This window comes from Podarcis melisellensis, assembly GCF_964234715.1.
Source record: "Podarcis melisellensis genome assembly, chromosome: 15".
NCBI classification, from domain to species: domain Eukaryota; kingdom Metazoa; phylum Chordata; class Lepidosauria; order Squamata; family Lacertidae; genus Podarcis; species Podarcis melisellensis.
This window is the reverse complement of record NC_138532.1, coordinates 6,860,854-6,881,910: the sequence shown is the minus strand read 5'-3', so window position 1 is coordinate 6,881,910 and position 21,057 is coordinate 6,860,854. Positions and strand designations below refer to the sequence as shown.

The 21,057-nt window shown below is 46.2% G+C and overlaps 1 protein-coding gene and 1 long non-coding RNA gene across 15 annotated transcripts in view; both read right to left on the bottom strand.

The window, feature by feature from the left end:
• The window catches only part of RAB11FIP1 (RAB11 family interacting protein 1), a 74,028-nt gene that overhangs the window by 40,119 nt on the left and 12,852 nt on the right, over positions 1-21,057 (bottom strand). For 4 of the 10 annotated variants that reach the window (XM_081890843.1, XM_081890845.1, XM_081890850.1 and 1 more), the window contains 2 exons: positions 20,838-20,943; positions 19,402-20,060 (listed from right to left, as the gene is read on the bottom strand). The exons of the other annotated variants lie outside the window; for them this stretch is intronic. In XM_081890843.1, the coding sequence (XP_081746969.1) occupies positions 19,842-20,060; positions 20,838-20,943 (325 nt within the window). In that variant the 3' untranslated portion in view covers positions 19,402-19,841. Of the gene's footprint in view, positions 1-19,401; positions 20,061-20,837; positions 20,944-21,057 lie in introns of those variants that run through there. 10 annotated transcript variants of the gene reach the window in all.
• On the bottom strand, positions 5,456-11,288 carry LOC309358262. Of its 5 annotated transcripts, XR_014163372.1 has the most exons (4): positions 11,265-11,279; positions 9,591-9,895; positions 5,713-5,875; positions 5,456-5,526 (listed from the first exon to the last, which is right to left on the bottom strand). It is a non-coding gene; the product is annotated as an uncharacterized lncRNA (long non-coding RNA). The 5 variants fall into 5 exon arrangements; XR_014163371.1 differs by lacking the exon at positions 9,591-9,895 and having other exon boundaries at positions 11,265-11,288; XR_014163373.1 differs by lacking the exons at positions 9,591-9,895; positions 11,265-11,279 and adding an exon at positions 9,100-9,296.

Here is a 21,057-nt window from a genome sequence, read left to right as displayed (position 1 = left end):
CTCTCTCTCTCTCTCTCTCTCTCTCTCTCAAACACACACACACACACACACACACACACACACACAGTAGAGCCCCTCCAACCCAAAGGCAGAAAGCCCAGCCAGCAGCCAAACGAAGCCTCAAGCGGTGGTTTGCACAGCGCAGCAACCCGGCAAAGGGATACAGCAGCAAGGAAAACCACACTCCCACCTCTGGGCTGGGAAGCGCTGAGCAAAGGTGAGTCCCCAGGCAATGCGGCCGATTTGATAGGCACAAGGCATGCAAGCTCCACCCGCCAGTCGTTCTCAGACTCCTTACTGGTGAGCAACACAGCCGAGCAAAGCAGTTGAGGAGCCTCCCTGGACAGCAAGGAGGGAGAGGAGCGGTTTCCTTTGAAACCCGGGAAATTTACAGGATATCAACAATCTGGGACAGCAGTGGGAAATAGCACTGGAATAAGGGAGTTTCCCACCAAATAAGGAAAGGTCGACATCTATGATTCCCAGTGCTGTTTTTCTAGAAAATGAGGTGCTGGAACTCACCATGAACTCCTCCCTTGTTCTCTTATAATGGCAACAGTGCTCACCTGAGAGGTGCCGGAACTGAGTTCCTGTGAGTTCTGGCTGAAAAAACTCCTCTGCATCTTCCTATAGTGAGGAGGACAGATCAGGTGAGTTGTGTAGAGTGAGGAGGAGAGATCAGGTGAGTTGTGTAGCTGCTGTCCAAGTATTAACTGGTGCTGGACAAATTCAAGGCCTCTGCTCTCCCTTGTGGTTCATTATCTTTAATCCATGCTTGGAACATACAACCTTCAAATAGAGGATTGTCCTCTCTAATGCGGCACACAGGGCTACCCTAGTCTGCTTAGTTTTGATGCCACAATTATGGAATGCCCCACAGCAGGGCAAAGGTCTCTTCAGTTCAATTCCTACTCACCTCACCAGGCAATGGAAGTATCTGCCAAGCCATTCAGGGAAAGGTAAACATTATGCTGCTGTAAGATAGATGTTGAATGTAGTGGACCATTTTTGAATCATGCTGCACCTTGAGCGCACCTAGCCAAATGAGGACAAGCAATTGGAAGTTTAGGTCTTTATGGCGAAACATTTGATCACATCAGGTCCTAAGGTACAAGGGATCTATGCTAGGATTGACATATGTCCTCTTTTGGGGGTCCTACATGGCCATCCAGGGCAGGGTGGGATTTTACATTTTAAACCAAAAGTCCTGGATTTTGGGTTTAAAAAAAGAAGTGCATGGGCAGCTCTGGCTCTGGTGTGAGGAATGCCTGCTTCTTAAAACCCGTAAGGCTTCATGTACAAACAGCTCTCACAATAGAAGTTCCAGTTGCATATGAAGCCCTTTTTCTTTCACACTTTGGAATTACCATGATGAAATCCAGTCCTTGTACAGCAGAGAATCGTTTCTATCAGTATGGACCTAGGAACCATTCTGATATAGCGTGCAATAATGTGAATTATACATACAGCATTCTTCACTTAAAGGTTATGAAGATACGCAAAGAAACACAAGTGTTCTCACAAGTTTAAATAACTTTATTTTTAACATTACACAAGGATGAAGGTCTTCGTAAAAAAAAAAAAAACCCAATGGGATTAAGTAACAAGAGTAACAAGGTAGAATATATACATTCAGATACTTCAACGTTAAGCACTGAGCAAATGTTTGCACAAGGGGAAACATCCCTCACAATCTACCACACTTTTCACAAAATTCAGCATTTCGATGTCAGGATTGCGTAAGTCACAGATACCAAAGAGAAGGCACAGATTGCAAGGTATCCTTGCTGTGTATTGCCCAAATCTCATCAAAATGTATACAACTGAGCAGAACTTTATATGAAGAATGGTCAGCTGATTTGGGCCCAGTGACAATACTCCCTCTTGCATGTGGCACATTGTGTTGCCAGCTACAGCCCTGTGGTCCCTGGAAATTTTAGGAAATCAGAAAAAGTCTCCAGTTGTTTTAGTCTGCAGCAGAAATCATATTGCAGTAATTCTGACTATTCACATCTTCCAGCAATTTATGCAGCAGCAAAACAGAATCTTTTGTAACTGAGGAAAGTGTCGTCTGACTTCAGAAACCGTTCCTAAAGATAGAGAAACTGGAACCAAAACAGGCACAGCGAGACACTGCACACATACAGCTTTGTGCTAAGGCTCTCTTATAGGGTTGAGAAACATGTGGTCATCCAGATACCTTTGGGCTCCCAATGGCCATCCGTGAGGAGGATGGGAGTCGAGTCCAAGCACATTGGGAGGGCCAGATTCCCTATGCCTGCCCTACTTATTCCTCCTAGTTGGTTTGAGCTACAAGGCAATGCATTCAAAAGCTGCTCAAGAAAGCCACTGATTAGGTTAAACTGGTTCCTTCACATCTTTCCAGCTTTCTTATTCACATGAGCTTGAGCTCGAAGAATGTTAGGGGTTTCCTCCATAACTCTGACAAGCAAGTTTTCAATGTAGTCTTCCAGCTCCCGCACCTGCTGATCTCGCTTTGCAATCACATCTTTCTGCTTCAAGACCAGCTGGATCAGCTCGCTGTGTGTCAGCTGGCCATAAGCGTAGGCAGGATCTGAAGGATCGTATTTCTTTAGGAAGGAAGAATGAACAGGTTAAAGTCATTTTGATATCAAGCACTGTTGCAAGGGTGGCGTCAAAGGATCAGAAGGAAGGTATAGAATCCTTTGGTTTCAGGGATTACTGGGAAATACCAGGAATGATGTCAGAGCAAAGAGGTCATCTGTCAAAGCATCTTAAAAGCTACGGAAGATGCACAAAAAACGAGAATTTCAGGATTTGCCAGTAAGTACTTTTATGGCATGCAGACAAATGTGCATACAAGGTTTCTGTACACCTGCCTTCAACTATTTCTTCCCAGTAATAAACATGGAAAAGTGAAGATAAGACCCTCCTCATAACATGCAAAAAGTACTAAATAAATACAGTGGTTCCTCGCAAGACGAAATTAATTCGTTCCGCAAGTCTCTTCGTCTTGCGAGTTTTTCGTCTTGCGATGCACGGTTTTCCATAGGAATGCATTGAAAATCAATTAATGCGTTCCTATGGAAACCGCCTTCCCCCGACCTCTTCTGGCGGGCGGCATTTTAAAATCGCCCGGGACAGCGGAGGACTTCTCCGCTGTCCGGGGCGATTTAAAAGCCCCTGGGAAGGCAGGCAGGGGGGACAAAGGCTTTCTCGCCCCGCCGCTCGGCTTCGGGACGTCGTTCCGATGCCGGGCGGCGGGGGGAGGCTTTCCTGCCCGGCCGCCCGGCTTCGGGACATCGTTCCGATGCCGGGCGGCGGGGGGAGGCGTTCCTGCCCCACCGCCCGGCATCGGAATGATGCCCCGAAGCCGGGCGGCTGGGGGAGGCTTTCCTGCCCCACCGCCCGGCATCGGGACGATGCCCCGAAGCTGGGCGGCTGGGGGAGGCGTTCCTGCCCCACCGCCCGGCATCGGGACGATGCCCCGAAGCCGGGCGGCGGGGGGGGGAGGCTTTCCTGCCCCGAAGCCGGGCGGCTGGGGGAGGCTTTCCCGCCCGGCCGCCCGGCTTCGGGACATCGTTCCGATGCCGGGCGGCGGGGGAGGCTTTCCTGCCCCACCGCCCGGCATCGGGACGATGCCCCGAAGCCAATCGGCTGGGGGAGGCGTTCCTGCCCCACCGCCCGGCATCGGGACGATGCCCCGAAGCTGGGCGGCGGGGGGAGGCTTTCCCGCCCGGCCGCCCGGCTTCGGGACATCGTTCCGATGCCGGGCGGCTGGGGGAGGCTTTCCTGCCCCACCGCCCGGCATCGGGACGATGCCCCGAAGCCGGGCGGCTGGGGGAGGCGTTCCTGCCCCACCGCCCGGCATCGGGACGATGCCCCGAAGCCGGGCGGCTGGGGGAGGCGTTCCTGCCCCACCGCCCGGCATCGGAATGATGCCCCGAAGCCGGGCGGCTGGGGGAGGTGTTCCTGCCCCACCGCCCGGCATCGGGACGATGCCCCGAAGCCGGGCGGCTGGGGGAGGCTTTCCTGCCCCACCGCCCGGCATCGGGACGATGCCCCGAAGCCAATCGGCTGGGGGAGGCGTTCCTGCCCCACCGCCCGGCATCGGGACGATGCCCCGAAGCCGGGCGGCGGGGGGAGGCTTTCCCGCCCGGCCGCCCGGCTTCGGGACATCGTTCCGATGCCGGGCGGCTGGGGGAGGCTTTCCTGCCCCACCGCCCGGCATCGGGACGATGCCCCGAAGCCGGGCGGCTGGGGGAGTCGTTCCTGCCCCACCGCCCGGCATCGGGACGATGTCCCGAAGCCGGGCGGCTGGGGGAGGCGTTCCTGCCCCACCGCCCGGCATCGGGACGATGCCCCAAAGCCGGGCGGCTGGGGGAGGCGTTCCTGCCCCACCGCCCGGCATCGGGACGATGCCCCGAAGCCGGGCGGCTGGGGGAGGCGTTCCTGCCCAACCGCCCGGCATCAGAATGATGCCCCGAAGCCGGGCGGCTGGGGGAGGCGTTCCTGCCCCACCGCCCGGCATCGGGACGATGCCCCGAAGCCGGGCGGCTGGGGGAGGCGTTCCTGCCCCACCGCCCGGCATCGGGACGATGCCCCGAAGCTGGGCGGCGGGGGGAGGCTTTCCCGCCCGGCCGCCCGGCTTCGGGACATCGTTCCGATGCCGGGCGGCTGGGGGAGGCTTTCCTGCCCCACCGCCCGGCATCGGGACGATGCCCCGAAGCCGGGCGGCTGGGGGAGGCGTTCCTGCCCCACCGCCCGGCATCGGGACGATGCCCCGAAGCCGGGCGGCTGGGGGAGGCGTTCCTGCCCCACCGCCCGGCATCGGAATGATGCCCCGAAGCCGGGCGGCTGGGGGAGGTGTTCCTGCCCCACCGCCCGGCATCGGGACGATGCCCCGAAGCCGGGCGGCTGGGGGAGGCTTTCCTGCCCCACCGCCCGGCATCGGGACGATGCCCCGAAGCCAATCGGCTGGGGGAGGCGTTCCTGCCCCACCGCCCGGCATCGGGACGATGCCCCGAAGCCGGGCGGCGGGGGGAGGCTTTCCCGCCCGGCCGCCCGGCTTCGGGACATCGTTCCGATGCCGGGCGGCTGGGGGAGGCTTTCCTGCCCCACCGCCCGGCATCGGGACGATGCCCCGAAGCCGGGCGGCTGAGGGAGTCGTTCCTGCCCCACCGCCCGGCTGCACACACAATTATAATGGCCATTTAATGGTAATGGAAACAGACTGGTCCATGGTTAACCAGTCTGTCAATGATTCAGCTGAGATTTGATCAGGCAATCAAACTGAACTCTGGACTCTATGCACCTCTAAAACTCTAAAATAGGTTGTTTTGATGTTGGTCCCACAGCAAATAGGTAAGACTGTTTTAAAAATGCAACTTACTCTTTGCTTTTAGAAAGTGAAACAATGCAGCTCTTGTGGATGCCAGGCACATTAATTTCCACAAAGCATCAAGAGTAATGCAGAATACGTACCTCGCTGTACACAACGGCTCGTTTGCTCATTCTGACCAGTACTCCGTGAATATGTGACTTCTATGAGATAAAAACACAGATATCAGCCAAACTTTGGTCCAAGCTCTCAAACATGCACCCATTTTTAAACTGTTGAATGGTGTAGGGCCTTTCTATATTTGAGAACTGCTTGCAAGTCGTATCTCAAATCCTATGTCTTTGTAAGATACAAAGAGTTTTCAGCTATTTTGCTGTTCTTTGCCTCACCTTGTAAATGTTCTTCATCAGCATATGTGGTTGTGAGAAGCCCTTCAGTCAGAATGAAGCCACAGTCTGCGCACACCAGCTGGTTCTGAGCATAATGAGAGTCCTCTACAATTTCCAAGGAGCCACAGTCTGGACACTTCTTTTGGCTCGACATCTTAGCAGCCTGAAAGCATAAATCAGGTCCACAGTTGGTCACTGATATTTTGGTATTATTTAATTAGAAGAAGAAGAAGAGGAGTTTGGATTTGATATCCCGCCTTTCACTCCCTTTAAGGAGTCTCAAAGCGGCTAATATTCTCCTTTCCCTTCCTCCCCCACAAGAAACACTCTGTGAGGTGAGTGGGGCTGAGAGACTTTAGAGAAGTGTGACTAGCCCAAGGTCACCCAGCAGCTGCATGTGGAGGAGCGGAGACGCGAACCCGGTTCCCCAGATTACGAGACTATCGCTCTTAACCACTACACCGCACTGGCTCTCCATGTATTACATTTACTGTATATCCCACCTGTCCTTTGAAGAGCTCAAGGTGGTATAATGGTTCTCTCGCCACCCAATTTTTATTCTCACAACAACTCTGTGAAATTAGTTGGTTGTAGGGAACGTTCTTTCACCTCTGGTGGACTTGCCCTAGGGTTAAGGCTTTCTGGGAAATGATATATAATGAGTTGAAAAAGGTATTTAAGTATACCTTCCCTAAGAAACCAGAGGCCTTTCTTTTGGGCATTGTCGACCAGAGGGTGTTAAAGAAGGATCGAACATTTTTTATGTATGCAACAACAGCAGCAAGGATACTCGTCGCCAAGCACTGGAAAACTCAAGATTTGCCCACACTGGAAGAATGGCAGATGCAACTGATAGACTATATGGAACTGGCAGAAATGACCGGCAGAATCCGAGACCTGGGAGAAGAGGCCGTGGAGGAGGATTGGAAGAAATTTAAGGACTACCTACAAAAGTATTGTAAATTGTATGAATGTTAAGAAAGATGTAAGATTAATAACAATATGGCACCATTAAATTGGTTAAAAGGAATAACTAAGAAAAATTTTGGATAAATATCAAGCTAAAGCTAATCGTTTAAGGTTTGGGTAAAATTATCTGAAATTAGGGACACAATTACTGGAAAATTTTAATTTAAGAATTGATACAAGGTAATAAATTGCTGGGTAAAGCTTGAAAACTTGGAATGCAGGAACGAGAGACGTGAGGAAGTCCAAAGAAGTGAAGAAAATATGGCTATTATAAAATTATATGTTATTCTGTTTGTTTTTTCTATTGTATTGAAATTTTTTAAATAAATATTATTTTTTAAAAAAGAAATTAGTTGGTTGTATTACTACTACTGGGACACGGATGGCGCTGTGGGTTAAACCACATAGCCTAGGGCTTGCTGATCAGGTCGGCGGTTCGAATCCCCGCAATGGGGTGAGTTCCCGTTGCTCAGTCCCTGCTCCTGCCCACCTAGCAGTTCGAAAGCACGTCAAAGTGCAAGTAGATAAATAGGTACCGCTCCGGCAGCAAGGTAAACGGTGTTTCTGTGAACTGCTCTGGTTCGCCAGAGGCGGCTTGGTCATGCTGGCCACATGACCCGGAAGATGTACGCCGGCTCCCTCGGCCAATAAAGCGAGATGAGCACCGCAACCCCAGAGTCGGTCACAACTGGACCTAATGGTCAGGGGTCCCTTTACCTTTATTACTACTACTACTACTATTAACAGAGTTTATATACCATCCTATACCCAGGTCTTTCAGGGCGGTTTAAAGAATAGTATCAACCTAACCAGTTGGAATTACCCACAGAATTGTTGATTTTTTTATCATTTACTAAGTATTAAGGTAAAAAGGTAAAGGTACCCCTGCCCGTACGGGCCAGTCTTGACCGACTCTGGGGTTGTGCGCTCATCTCACTCTAGAGGCCGGGAGCCAGCGCTGCCCAGAGACACTTCCAGGTCACATGGCCAGCGTGACAAGCTGCATCTGGTGAGCCAGCGCAGCACACGGAACGCCATTTACCTTCCCGCTGGTAAGCGGTCCCTATTTATCTACTTGCACCCGGGGGTGCTTTCAAACTGCTAGGTTGGCAGGCGCTGGGACCGAGCGACGGGAGCGCACCCCACCGCGGGGATTCGAACCACCGACCATGCGATCGGCAAGTCCTAGGCGCTGAGGCTTTTACCCACAGCGCCACCCGCGTCCCTAGTATTAAAGTATATCAAATTCTATTCAAAAAATAGAATTGCCCTATTATGTCTTCTAACATCCCGGCAGTGACTGTGGTATTCGAATAGAATTTGATATAGTATTAAAGTATATCAAATTCTATTCGAAAACCACAGTCACTGCCAGGATGTTAGAAGACATAATAGGGCAAAAAGTATGGAGAAGACAGAAAAATGAAGTCTTTTTATTTCCCTCAAAATCAAGGTGTCTCCTAGCTTGAAGGCCTACCATACTCTCACATTTGAAAAGTATCATCATAAAATCAGTCTAAGGATTCTACAATACAGCATTACATTTCTGAAAAGAGCTACAAAGACTACCAGAGATTTGTGGGGGCTCTGTCTTCAGTTCTGATATGCAGAATGCAGCTTTGATTAGGAGGGGAAGGAAACGCTGTCAAAGTACTCAGCTCAAATTACATTGTCATTGGAAACTACTGTATTAAAAGACTGTTGGTGGGGGTGGGGGTGTCACAGTTTGTCCAAAACTGGAGGGAGCCAGGATGTGGGGCTTGCAGTTTTTCCTCTCACATTTGAAGCATCACCAGCATTTCCATTAGAGTTTGGTGCTAAGAAAACACCTAGCACCACAAACACTTTTCTGGTGGCCTGGCAAGACTTGCCCCATAGCCATTCGCTAAACAAGTGCTTCGTAATTTTAAAAAAGGGCACGGAGACAAAGTTGTTGTGGAAAGCTCCTCCTTTGTTTCTCCAGAGGCTCCTAAAGGCAAGTGAATAATGCCAGGGCAACCTGGAGTGCGGGAAAGGGGAAGAGATGTGAACTGCTGGCTGGTTAGGGGACACAGAAAAAAGAGGGGAAAACTGACTTGTGTGATTTCGATAATGGTAATGTAAAAATTGGGGTCTGGCTTTTGCTTCCCAACACCCCCATGGGACTCTGAGTCCCCTAAATTCATGATCGGCCAGAGAAGAATGGATGGAGGCAGAATCCAGTGGAAAGCAAGGCAGATATTCATTTTTCTGTTGCAACAGAGTCCCCTCCTTCCAAGGAGCGAGAGACCATCAACAAAAGTGTGCAGGAACCTTGACATTGCCCAACCCCCTTAGCCAAAGACCACCCCAAAATCGTCATACATAGATCATAGGAGGCCGTCGACAGCAGAAACCCTGCCTACCAGGATACCTGATCATGGTCGCCGATTGCATTACCTGGGCATCCTGGTCATTCTTTCGTGATGGTTACTACTTTGGTTCCTGAAGCCAGGTCACAGGCTCACCCTATTCATACACAAATAGACCCTTAAGGCAGGATTTGCAAGCGAAAAGGCAATGGGGAGGCTTTCCCTATTTGCCTCCCTCACTGCAGAGGAGTATTTGAGGTCACTGAGAGTCAAAATGGCCTCAGGATTGCTCTCCCGTACTATTTCAGACACATGGTTTAAATATATAGATGATATGTGTGCATTTATCCATATTTAGTCTGTATTTGAGACCTTAGAAGTCTTATAACAATGGAGAGGAGGAGGAGGAGGATTGCTGGCGGTGCTCACAGAATCAGCGGCAGGTGAAGGGGGTTTCTGCCCACGCCACTCGCGGGCTGCATGCCCTCCAAAAAAACCCCATATCCCTCCCCAAACCCCGGCCTGGCTCCTAGACAGCCTCCCAGGAGCCTCTTTCCCCCTTTTCGCGGGCTGCCTTACCTTCTCGCCGCCGCTTTCGCAACACCGGAAAAAGCCGGGGGAGCTTTTTCAAGGGCGCACACGCTCCTTCCGGGCAATCCCCATGGCAACGGGGCAATCGGGCCCAGACGCGCTCCAACGCTAAGCGGCCTCCGGAAAGAAACAAGGGAGCGCAGGACAAAGGTTCCGACGGAGCCGCCCAGCTCGAGGGCGTTAGAGATACGGCGAGGCAGCCTGGAGCATTTGTGTCTGGACTGAGGGGTTGTCAGATCAACGGGAATGAGCTGAAGTTCCAGCCTTTTAAGCTCCTTTTCTCGGAGTTTATTCTTGGAATTTAATAAAAAAATATATTAAAAAACAACACCAGGAAAGCTGAAGACTTCCTTTTCCATCTTTGTAGTAAATCGTCTATTAGCAGCCTCCCTTTGCCTCATTTTTACCCCATCTTTCCTGATCTTTCCTTTGCATTTTACATTTAAAATAAGTTTCCTTTGGAATACTTGTAGATTTTTGAGTGGGGGAGACACCAGCTCCTTGTATAATAGTGGGAAATATTAATAGCAACACTTGGACTGGAGACATACCCTGCAGATCTAGCCATGTTGACGCAGGTTGTAGCCTTAATCTGGATTCAACCAAAATCTACCTTTCTGTGACTTAAATCTAATCCTGCCCTCTAGGGAAGCAGAGAGCAAGTTTCTGCCCTATTCTTTAAGGGTATTTCAAGAGTGCTATGTCAAAATACTCTCATATTCTGAATAGAACAATCAGACCAATCATTTAGCACTTTGATAATAGCTTCAGTGCTGTGCAGTTGCGCATGCTGTGGTTGTGAAACTGGCACCACATTTCCCAGACCTGATAAAATAATCCTAGCAGCATAATGCTTCCACTCTGGGGGAACTGACGTCTATTAACAGTCAAACAGCTAAAACCTAAACCATTTGGTAAACCTAAAGCATGGGTAAACAACAAGTCTTGCAACAGGAAGTGGAACCTGAAAGTTTTACTGTGTGGTTGCAATTGCACAACTGTGCTATATGGGACCTGTGGCATCTCCAAGAGAAGTATTACAAGACACTCTCTTCCATTCCTAGCCTAACTTGCACAAGCCCTCAACCTTCAGCAACCCTCATAGAAAGGAATGGAGGACTATAGAAACTTACATATGCACACACCATATACAGTTATGAGCCATGCACTGCACACAAGGGAATTTAATGCTACGTTATTATGAACAAAATATGGATGAGCAAAACTCAAACCAGCAGATGGAGCCCTTACTTTACACTTGGTGCTCTCCCTAAAAGTTGCTACATCACATTTCTATAAATTTGTCCATTGGACAAAGGTGTTAACCAGCTTATATCTGATTTTTGTTGCAGCAGGGGACCCCAAAATTCCAAAATACAACAAATTCAAAAACATTCTCATTTAAGCAATGCTTGAAATCTTGGAGGGCAGGGGGACAAGGGACAATATTTTTTGAGGTTATAGGTGGAGAGGCAGTTTTGCACCAGTCCTGGCCTCTTCTGATAAAAGAAAACACAATTATGCGAGCAACAGCAAAAAAGCAATGTGTTGTATCCAACATTAGACCTACTGAGAGTAGGCCCATTGAAACGAATCAATATGACATATTCCCAGCATAGCTGTCAACTTTCAGATTTGAAAATAAGGGATCAGCAGCCTCACCTGTCCCAGGCACTCCTGTCTTCCACTGCTTCCCCCAGTTCGGTCAAACTCATGCTGGTAGCTTCGAGAACACTGTCCAACCATCTCGTCCTCATGGTTCAATGTTACTAGTGAGCCAAGTTACTCAGTCAGTATTTGAATCTTGGTCCTAACTTCTGAGGTTAAGTTTCTATTTAGCTGTCCCATTAATACTGACAAACCGTATCTCCCATTTATCTCTCAGATGCCCTTGTAAATCTAAAGTACTGACATCCTGCGGTAAAAAAATCCCCTAAGTTAATTACACATTGTGTGAAGGTAAGTGTGTGAAGCTACAGCATTCCTACTATCAGCTTAAGTGACACATTCTCTCTCTCTCTCTCTCTCTCTCTCTCTCTCTCTCTCTCTCTCTCTCACACACACACACACACACACACACAGACACACACACACACACACACACACACACACACAGAGTAGAGCCCCTCCGACCCAAAGGCAGAAAGCCCAGCCAGCAGCCAAACGAAGCCTCAAGCGGTGGTTTGCACAGCGCAGCAACCCGGCAAAGGGATACAGCAGCAAGGAAAACCACACTCTCACCTCTGGGCTGGGAAGCGCTGAGCAAAGGTGAGTCCCCAGGCAATGCGGCCGATTTGATTGGCACAAGGCATGCAAGCTCCACCTGCCAGTCGTTCTCAGACTCCTTACTGGTGAGCAACGCAGTTGAGGAGCCTCCCTGGCCGGCAGGGAGGGAGAGGAGCTGCTTCCTTTGAAATCCGGGAAATTTACAGGATATCAACAATCCGGGACAGCAGCGGGAAATGGCGCTGGAATAAGGGAGTTTCCCACCAAATAAGGGAAGGTCGACATCTATGATTCCCAGTGCTGTTTTTCTAGAAAATGAGGTGCTGAAACTCACCATGAACTCCTCCCTTGTTCTCTTATAATGCAATGGTGCTCACCTGAGAGGTGCCGGAACTGAGTTCCTGTGAGTTCTGGCTAAAAAAACTCCTCTGCATCTTCCTATAGTGAGGAGGAGAGATCAGGTGAGTTGTGTAGCTGCTGTCCAAGTATTAACTGGTGCTGGGCAATTTCAAGGCCTCTGCTCTCCCTTGTGGTTCATTATCTTTAATCCATGCTTGGAACGTACAACCTTCAAATAGAGGATTGTCCTCTCTAATGCAGCACACAGGGCTACCCTAGCCTGTTTAGTTTTGATGCCACAATTATGGAATGCCCCACAGCAGGGCAAAGGTCTCTTCAGTTCAATTCCTACTCACCTCACCGGCCAATGGAAGTATCTGCCAAGCCATTCAGGGAAAGGTAAACATTATGCTGCTTTAAGAAAGGTGTTGAATGTAGCAGACCATTTTGAATCATGCTGCACCTTGAGCGCACCTAGCCCCAATGAGGACAAGCAATTGGAAGCTTTGGTCTTTATTGGCAAAACATTTGATCACATGCTAGGATTGACATATGTCCTCTTTTGGGGGTCCTACATGGCCATCCAGTGCGGGGTGGGATTTTACATTTTAAACCCAAAGTCCTGGAATTTGGGTTTAAAACAAGAAGTGCATGGGCAGCTCTGGCTCTGGTGTGAGCTGCTCAGGCGCAGCGGCAGTGGAGGGCCGATCGGGCAATTGCCCTAAAATAATATAAAATAGTTTGTGTTATATTCCACGTCCAGTCTCTAGCGGGCTTTTGCTAGTTGTGCGTATTTTAGTTCAGAACAAAGCAAAGCAGGCAAGCCTACAGCATGCTTAAGAAAGCAATAGCTGCTGTTGCAGGGCTGTGCCCAAGAGATATTAATGAGACTCTCAGACATAATAGCTTGTAGTTATAGCTCAGTGAAGGGTGAGCTGGTTCAAAGCATGCTATTTTGACAGGGGTGGAGACCATGTTGATAGTTATTATATAATTATGTCGTCAGCACAAAGCACTTGGTTTCTGAATCATTAAAGAGATGTCCTAAACCTGGTATTCCCACAGGTATAGTAGATGACAGGCTGGAAAATAATTGGAATGAAGCCACCATGTGATCATTGACGTCGTGACTTCATTCTGGGGTATGAATGTATTTCCTTCAAAATATGAAACTAGTGTGGGTTCTAGACCAGAGATGGCCCCCCATGTGTTGGAGTAGGACTCCCACCATCCCTGACCATTCACCACGGTGGCAGATGGGAGTAAACATACCAACAACATTCGGAAGGTCCCCCACCCCAATCTAGACTCTGTGAATTAAGGATGCTACGTAGCAGACTGGCAGTATTCTAATAGACACAGGTTTGAGCCACAGATGCCTCTATTGGCCCTTGGAAACGAGCAATTTGGGCATTCGGATCATAGCTGAGATCTGATTTGACGCATTTAACATACCATGCTTCCCCTGCCTTTCCATCTCAGTGCTGCTGCATTAGGTGATTCAGTCTTTTCCTGATCTATTAAGTCTGAATCACAGTCATGATCCAAATTGGTTCCGGCACATTCCAGCTTCACAGCACAGGGAAGTGAGTGGTGCCAAAGCTCAACTGTCACAGGACTTCACAAGCTATGTGCTTGTTAAGCTACAATGAGCTACGTTTATCAACCTGATCTAGGTTTCGTGGAAGCATTTAGGAGCCAAAGCTGCCTCAAATTGTGGAATTTGAGTAGTTGAAAAGATTTCTTCTGCAAACAGCCATCGCCCCGTCCCCCGCAAAAAACAAAACAAAAACACATCTTGCTGGATTATTACTGGTATTTTTGTGTTCCATTACTTCCTTGCAGGAAGAGGGAGCCTGACCTTAGCCCCTGCTCCATATTCTGGAGTTGGCTTCAAAAATGATTTTAAATTTGCTCTCTAGATTTAAATGACCGCCTTTTGAGTCTTCATTCAAAACATTTACAAGGGCACCCTTATGGGGTTCACTTTTTCTCTTAATCCTATTTAATTTCCACAACAGCTGCACGCTGTACACTTTGGGTGTGAAGCCTTGTCATCAAACAGGGGCACTGGGGTTGGTCAGGGGAAGGAAAAAGACAGGAGTTATCAAAAAGGTGGTACAGAAATTTAATAGAAGAACGGCATGCCAGAGAGACAGATGGGGAGATGGTAGGAAGAGACTGCAGAGTGGAAGACACGAGAGAAGGCAAAGAGCTACTGTTCAATGGTTGAACACGTTTTGCCTGCAGAAGGTTCAAAGAAGGCTGTGAATGCCCCTTTCTTGAACCCCTGGAGAGCTTCTCCCAGTTGGCATAGACAATTCTAAGCTAGATGGATCAATGATCTGTTTAAGGCAGCTTTCTGTTTTGCTAAGGGAGCACTTGCAAAGATTCTCCCAGTGCTCACTGGCTGGTTAGCTAGGAGGCAGAAGGGGAGAGGAAGCTTCTATGTAAGAACGTAAGAAGTCCTGGCTCAGACTAAAGGCCCATTTAATCCAGCATTCAAACCCACAAGCAGGATAGGAACACAGTAATACTGGAATTTACCAGCCAAAATCTTTGCTGCAAGCCTCTCTATAAACTTGCACAATCTTCAGTGGTAATTAAAACTACACTATCTAAACCCAAACCTAAATTAATCTGGTGAGCCAGTTTTAAATCTTTTGATATTTCGACCTACCTGCTGTCTTTGCCTAGCACTTCCACTTGCTGGCAACTATATTCCTATAACTGTGCACAGAGAAAACACTGACACTTTCCTTAGTTTCATATCTTTTTCAGGGGCTTGTAGAAAAGGTGATAGCATACAGAGACTGTAAGAATATTGGAGTAATCTAAGTTTCTTTTCAGGTTCTTCCTAAGCCTACCAATTCTAGGATCATTGAGGAATGTCTGCTTCTTAAAACCCATAAGGCTTAATGTACAAAAAGCTCTCACAATAGAAGTTTCAGTTGCATATGAAACTTTTTTTCTGTCACATTTTGGAATCACCATGATGGAATCCAGTCCTTGTACAGCAGAGAATCGTTTCTATCAGTATGGACCTAGGAACCATTCTGATATAGCGTGCAATAATGTGAATATGGGAGCCTGTCGCTAGCATGCAATGAAATCATGTGGTTTATACAGATACTAAAAGATCTAGATTGTAAAGTTGATTTGCCTATCCAAGTGTATGAAGATAGCCAATCGTGCATTGCATTAGCGGGCTCGGAAATAATGAAATCCGCATCAAAACATATTGCTATCCGTCATGCGAATGTTAGAGATTGTGTACAGAATGGGGTAATCAAACTGGAGTATTGTCAGTCACAAGATAATATTGCTGATTTGTTCACCAAGCCTTTGCCAGCAACATGCCACAATGAACTGATGACAAAACTGGGTTTATGTATATAATGTATGTATGTATTGTTTCTGTTGGGGTTTTTCGCATTTAAAGAAACAGAAGGGGTGTCACGGCTAAAATGGCAGCTGTTTCTTTAATGCGAATAAAGCTGGGTCAGCATGACTCAGCGGTCTGCACCAAGTTGTATATATAAGTGAGAAATGTTAGTTTGTTGCTGAGGCTGGTGTTTGGGTTGGTTGGTGCTGGTGTGTGGAGTTATTCAGTCGTGTTTTGCACAAAGACTTTTAAGAATAAAACTCTGCAAGGATATTCTCGTGGACTCTTTTTGTGCCGACAAGGGTCCGAGGACCAGGCTGAAGAGGCAAAGGGAGGTCAGAACCTTTTCCTCCTTTTTTTTGCTTTTTACAAACACTGACAAAGATACGCAAAGAAACACAAGTGTTCTCACAAGTTTAAATAACTTTATTTTTAACATTTCAGAAGGAGGAAGGTCTTCGTAAAAAAAAAACCCAATAGGATTAAGTACCAAGAGTATCAAGGCAGAATATAAATATACATTCAGATCCTTCAACATTGAGCACTGAGCAAATGTTTGCACAAGGGGAAATATCCCTCACAATGTACCACACTTTTCACAAAATTCAGCATTTCGATGTCAGGATTGCATAAGTCACAGATACCAATTAGAAGGCACAGATTGCAAATGTATTGCCCAAATCTCATCAAAATGTATACAACTGAGCAGACCTTTATATGAAGAATGGTCAGCTGATTTGGGCCCAGTGACAATACTCCCTCTTGCATGTGGCACATTGTGTTGCCAGCTGCAGCCCTGTGGTCCCTGGAAATTTTAGGTCAGGTTATAAACTAGAAGATTGTCACAATCTGCTGGAAGCTGGTCCTGTACTATCTCTATTAAAACGGTCAACACTATTTGTTACTAGATCCATTCCTATTGAACATGTATTAAACACAAATGTCCACTGTACTTTGGGGCCATATATCCATCAGGAATAAACATTTCTAGTACATAGTAAAACTATATTTCAATAAAATACTTGTTCCCAAAAGCATGTGCCTGTGTGCTTATGGCTCCAGCAGGAGCAAAGAGGCATTAAGCCTCTTAAAATAAAGTTTTTAAAAAGCAATTTGGTTCATTTAAATGAGATATACAAGCTTTAAAAAGATGCCCAAGTATCTAAATGCTGGTTTTACATGCAAGACGTTTGCCTTTACAGACTTTATGCTCCAGCTATTATGGAGCTACATATATGTGAAAACACCACAGGCCCTGAAGATTTTAGATATGGTAGACAACAGTTCCTCCCCTTTGAATCACCTGAAATCATTGACCTAGTTGAGGCAAGATGACAGCATCAGCCAGAGGATTTCATCAAGAGAATTAGCACTATGCAAGAAGATAGACAAATCTATTCAACAAGCACCACACTCCATGTAGGGCAACAGGAACATGGAGTCCAAGCTCACAGTCCAAGTCTTATATTCAAACATGACAGTATTAATTTTTCTACCAACCTCCAAACTATGTACTTACGGCTCTCATTGCATAAATATTGCCATGTCAAATGAGGAATAAACTAGAGGAACCACTTAGCTGTTCCTATTCTTTGGTGTTTGCAAATGAGATTGTACAGTATCAAGAGCAATTAACAGTGCACCATTGAGAAAATGTCAAGATCTATGGGTGATATCGGATCATGTCATACTAAGAGCAGGCCCACAACAATCAACAGTCCTTAGTCATTGATTAGAACAGGTCTACTCCCAAGTATGACTTGCTTAGAATCAACCCCTCTTTGATTACCTGACAAGTTTATAATCCAGTGTTGTGACTGAATACAAAGGGAGGGCTGAAGAGATATTCAGTGCCAAGCTCATCCCTCTTGAAAGTGCGTAGGCAGAAAATGAATAATGGCTACAGTCAAAAGCATGAAAATTAATCCGTCCACGTCTTCAGACATCACTTTGATTGCTGTTTGGCTGCCTGCATTTGTAGCTCAGATTTTCAACAATATACTTTTTTTAATCACAGTTGATCTGACTGGAAGCCAAAAGTGCATATACAAGCTTCAGCTTGCAAAAAGCCATGCTCTACCTTATAGTTGCTATCTTCAAATAGTTCAATTTCCCATACAATGGTCAATATGGATTTCACCCCAAATGCCTAGTGATGGTGGATGTATTGTTTTATTAGGAAACCTACTAAAGTTAATCCTTTGGAAACTTTAAATTCATATACCGGGCTAGTGCCCCATCCCTAGTAAGGGACCACGATGTAAAGTTACCCATTAAAAATTAAGGGGCAGATGGAGATACTGAAATTAAGAATTCAATCTTCAACGCAGGACTAAAATCCATAAAAAATAAAATCAGAAAAAGTCTCCAGTTTTTTTAGTCTGCAGCAGAAATCATATTGCAGTAATTCTGACTATTTGCATCTTCCAGCAATTTATGCAGCAGCATAAACAGAATCTTTTGTAACTGAGCAAAGTGTCGTCTGACTTCAGAAACTGTTCATACAGATAGAGAAACTGGAACCAAAACAGACACAGCGAGACATTGCACACATACAGCTTTGTGCTAAGGCTCTCTAAGGGTTGAGAAGCATGTGGTCATCCAGATACCTTTGGGCTCCCAATGGCCATCCGTGAGGAGGATGGGAGTAGAGTCCAAGCACACTGGGAGGGCCAGAGTCCCTATGCCTGCCCTACTTATTCCTCCTAGTTGGTTTGAGCTACAAGGCAATGCATTCAAAAGCTGCTCAAAGGTAGAGCAGAGACATTTGGAACTGCAAAGGAAAGAAACATATAATAAAGAAACTGGGCATAAACAAGATAAGATCAACATTCTCTAATCAGGAATTTCTGAAATAGAAAAGATGTGGAAAGAAGTATTACAAAAAACCTGGGAAAACTGATGGAAGCTATTTTAGCTGACAGTAGAAATGTGTTTTTATCTGCATTTCAACTCTTTCATAATAATAATAATAAAAACTTCTGAAAAATTTTATCAGCATGTTGTGGAACTGGTCAAAAAATGAAACTTTTACAATAGAAAGTATTCACAAATGGAAAGACACCTGGGATTATTGAATCAGAGCAATTTGTTCAATCTCTTTGATTTGATATACTCAGATGCTTTTCCCGTATTCAAAAATGAAGATCTAAGCAGACTTCTGAACAGAGGGATAACATACCCAAAGACAAAAGGGAAAGATCAGCAATTCAAAAGTAAAGTTAAGAACGAAAGAAAAGTAATCAAATCTGGGAAATAAGAAGCAAGATGCTTCTATGGACTTTCAGCTGGAACAAACATTTTAAAAGTAAGAATTTCAGTGACGAGGGATTAATGTGTACCTCCAAAGTCAGCTACTGAAAACCCACAGGTTTGAGCATTTTAACACCCATGGGGAAATGCAGGGGGAATGCCCCTCTCGTCTAACTGCAATGAAGCAAGCCAGTCAGGCTGCCGTTTCTGGCAATTAATTTAAATCAGTATTGTACTGTACTGACCACCATAAGACACGGAAGTCAGTTTAGTGCTTAGAAGCTAACCTCCTCTTACTCAAATGACATTTCATTTTGACAGTGGTATCACGACACTCCAGCAGGGTTTGTTCGCACAACCACCATCACTTTTTATTTCTTAACTATGGATCTTCCTCACTTCCCAAAGGCAAATGCAGGCAATTCTGCGCAATTGGCAGGAAACCTGCACAGCTTAAGCCCCACCCAAATGAATGAGCTGTTTTCTTAATAATTACTGATTCAGTGGAGCTAGAAGAACAGAAATTCCTAATGGCAGAGAGGCAACCAGCTTTCAGGTGGAAGTGCTTATTTCCCAGGAACTCAAATCCAAACAAGGTACTTCATAAATTTTTATTCATCCAGTATATCTAATGTAAATATGATTGCTTATATTGCACTAAAACTTAATATCCTAAAAGAGTCAAGAAATCAGGAGTTGAAAAACTGCAGAGAAGTGTTCATTTTTTGACTAAACCCTTAAAAATGTGCCCCTTGGAGCTTATTCACAGGTAAAATCTGGCTCACAACTCCTTCCAGAGTCCCATAATTTCAGGCCTTTCACCTGCGGAGCAGCAAAACATGTACAGTGTGCTAAAAGGTAAAATGTGTTTTTTTAACACTATTGACTTTGTAGATTATAGAAGGCAGTCTCCAAGGTAAGTCAACTCTATCCTAAGACAAGTAAATAATAATCTGTTTCGGTACAAGCAGCTTTTCCACATTCACTACTTCCAAAGTTTGAGTAAGAAAGCCACTGATTAGGTTAAACTGGTTCCTTCACATCTTTCCAGCTTTCTTATTCACATGAGCTTGAGCTCGAAGAATGTTAGGGGTTTCCTCCATAACTCTGACAAGCAAGTTATCAATGTAGTCTTCCAGCTCCCGCACCTGCTGATCTCGCTTTGCAATCACATCTTTCTGCTTCAAGACCAGCTGGATCAGCTCGCTGTGTGTCAGCTGGCCATAAGCGTAGGCGGGATCTGAAGGATCATATTTCTTTAGGAAGGAAGAATGAACAGGTTAAAGTCATTTTGATATCAAGCACTGTTGTAAGGGTGGCATCAAAGGATCAGAAGGAAGGTATAGAAACCTTTGGTTTCAGGGATTACTGGGGAATCCCAGGAATGATGTCAGAGCAAAGAGGTCATCTGTCAAAGCATCTTAAAAGCTACTGAAGATTCACAAAAAACTAGAATTTCAGGATTTGCCAGTAAGTACTTTTATGGCATGCAGACAAATGTGCATACAAGGTTTCTGTACACCTGCCTTCAACTATTTCTTCCCAGTAATAAACATGGAAAAGTGAAGATAAGACCCTCCTCGTAACATGCGAAAAGTACTAAATAATACAAAGCAGCAGCAGTAGAGGTTGTTTCAGTTAAGTGATAATAATTCAGGTTCTGTGCTCAAACACCAAACAGATCATTTGCAATATTAGTTGGAGGCAGTAAATCACTAAACCTTGCTTATCTGAAAACAAAAATCCCTTTCAGGCCAAAGGCCTTTGGTGAAGATAGCAAGTTTTGAGCCTGGGGAATTCATACCCACTCACGGATCTAAACTTGTGTCAGTAAAAGGCTCAGAAAATTGCCCAGATGGGTAGGATAGCAGGGGCAGGGGGAATCGTACACCTAGCAACTTGAACACATTTCTGTCTCCAAACGACCATACCCCTTTGCAGTTTGTCTAATCCCGCCAATAAATTTACAAGCTTCCTAACTCAGGGCACAGACCACCCAATTAGGTTTTAAAATATAGTATGTCTTAAATTACCTTTATATCGGCTTCATTTTGGTTATCCAAGATCTTGGATGTTATGCTCTGGTTTTTTGCAGGTGATTTGTTTGTTGTAGTATGCATTGGTTTCACAGGATGAAGTCTGAAAGAAGCACACACAATTAGTTCAGGCCATCCTATAGTACTTTGTTTGCCTTGATTTCTTTTTTAGTTAAATTACACCCATGGAACACTTCAGGAATCTAGGTAACACAAA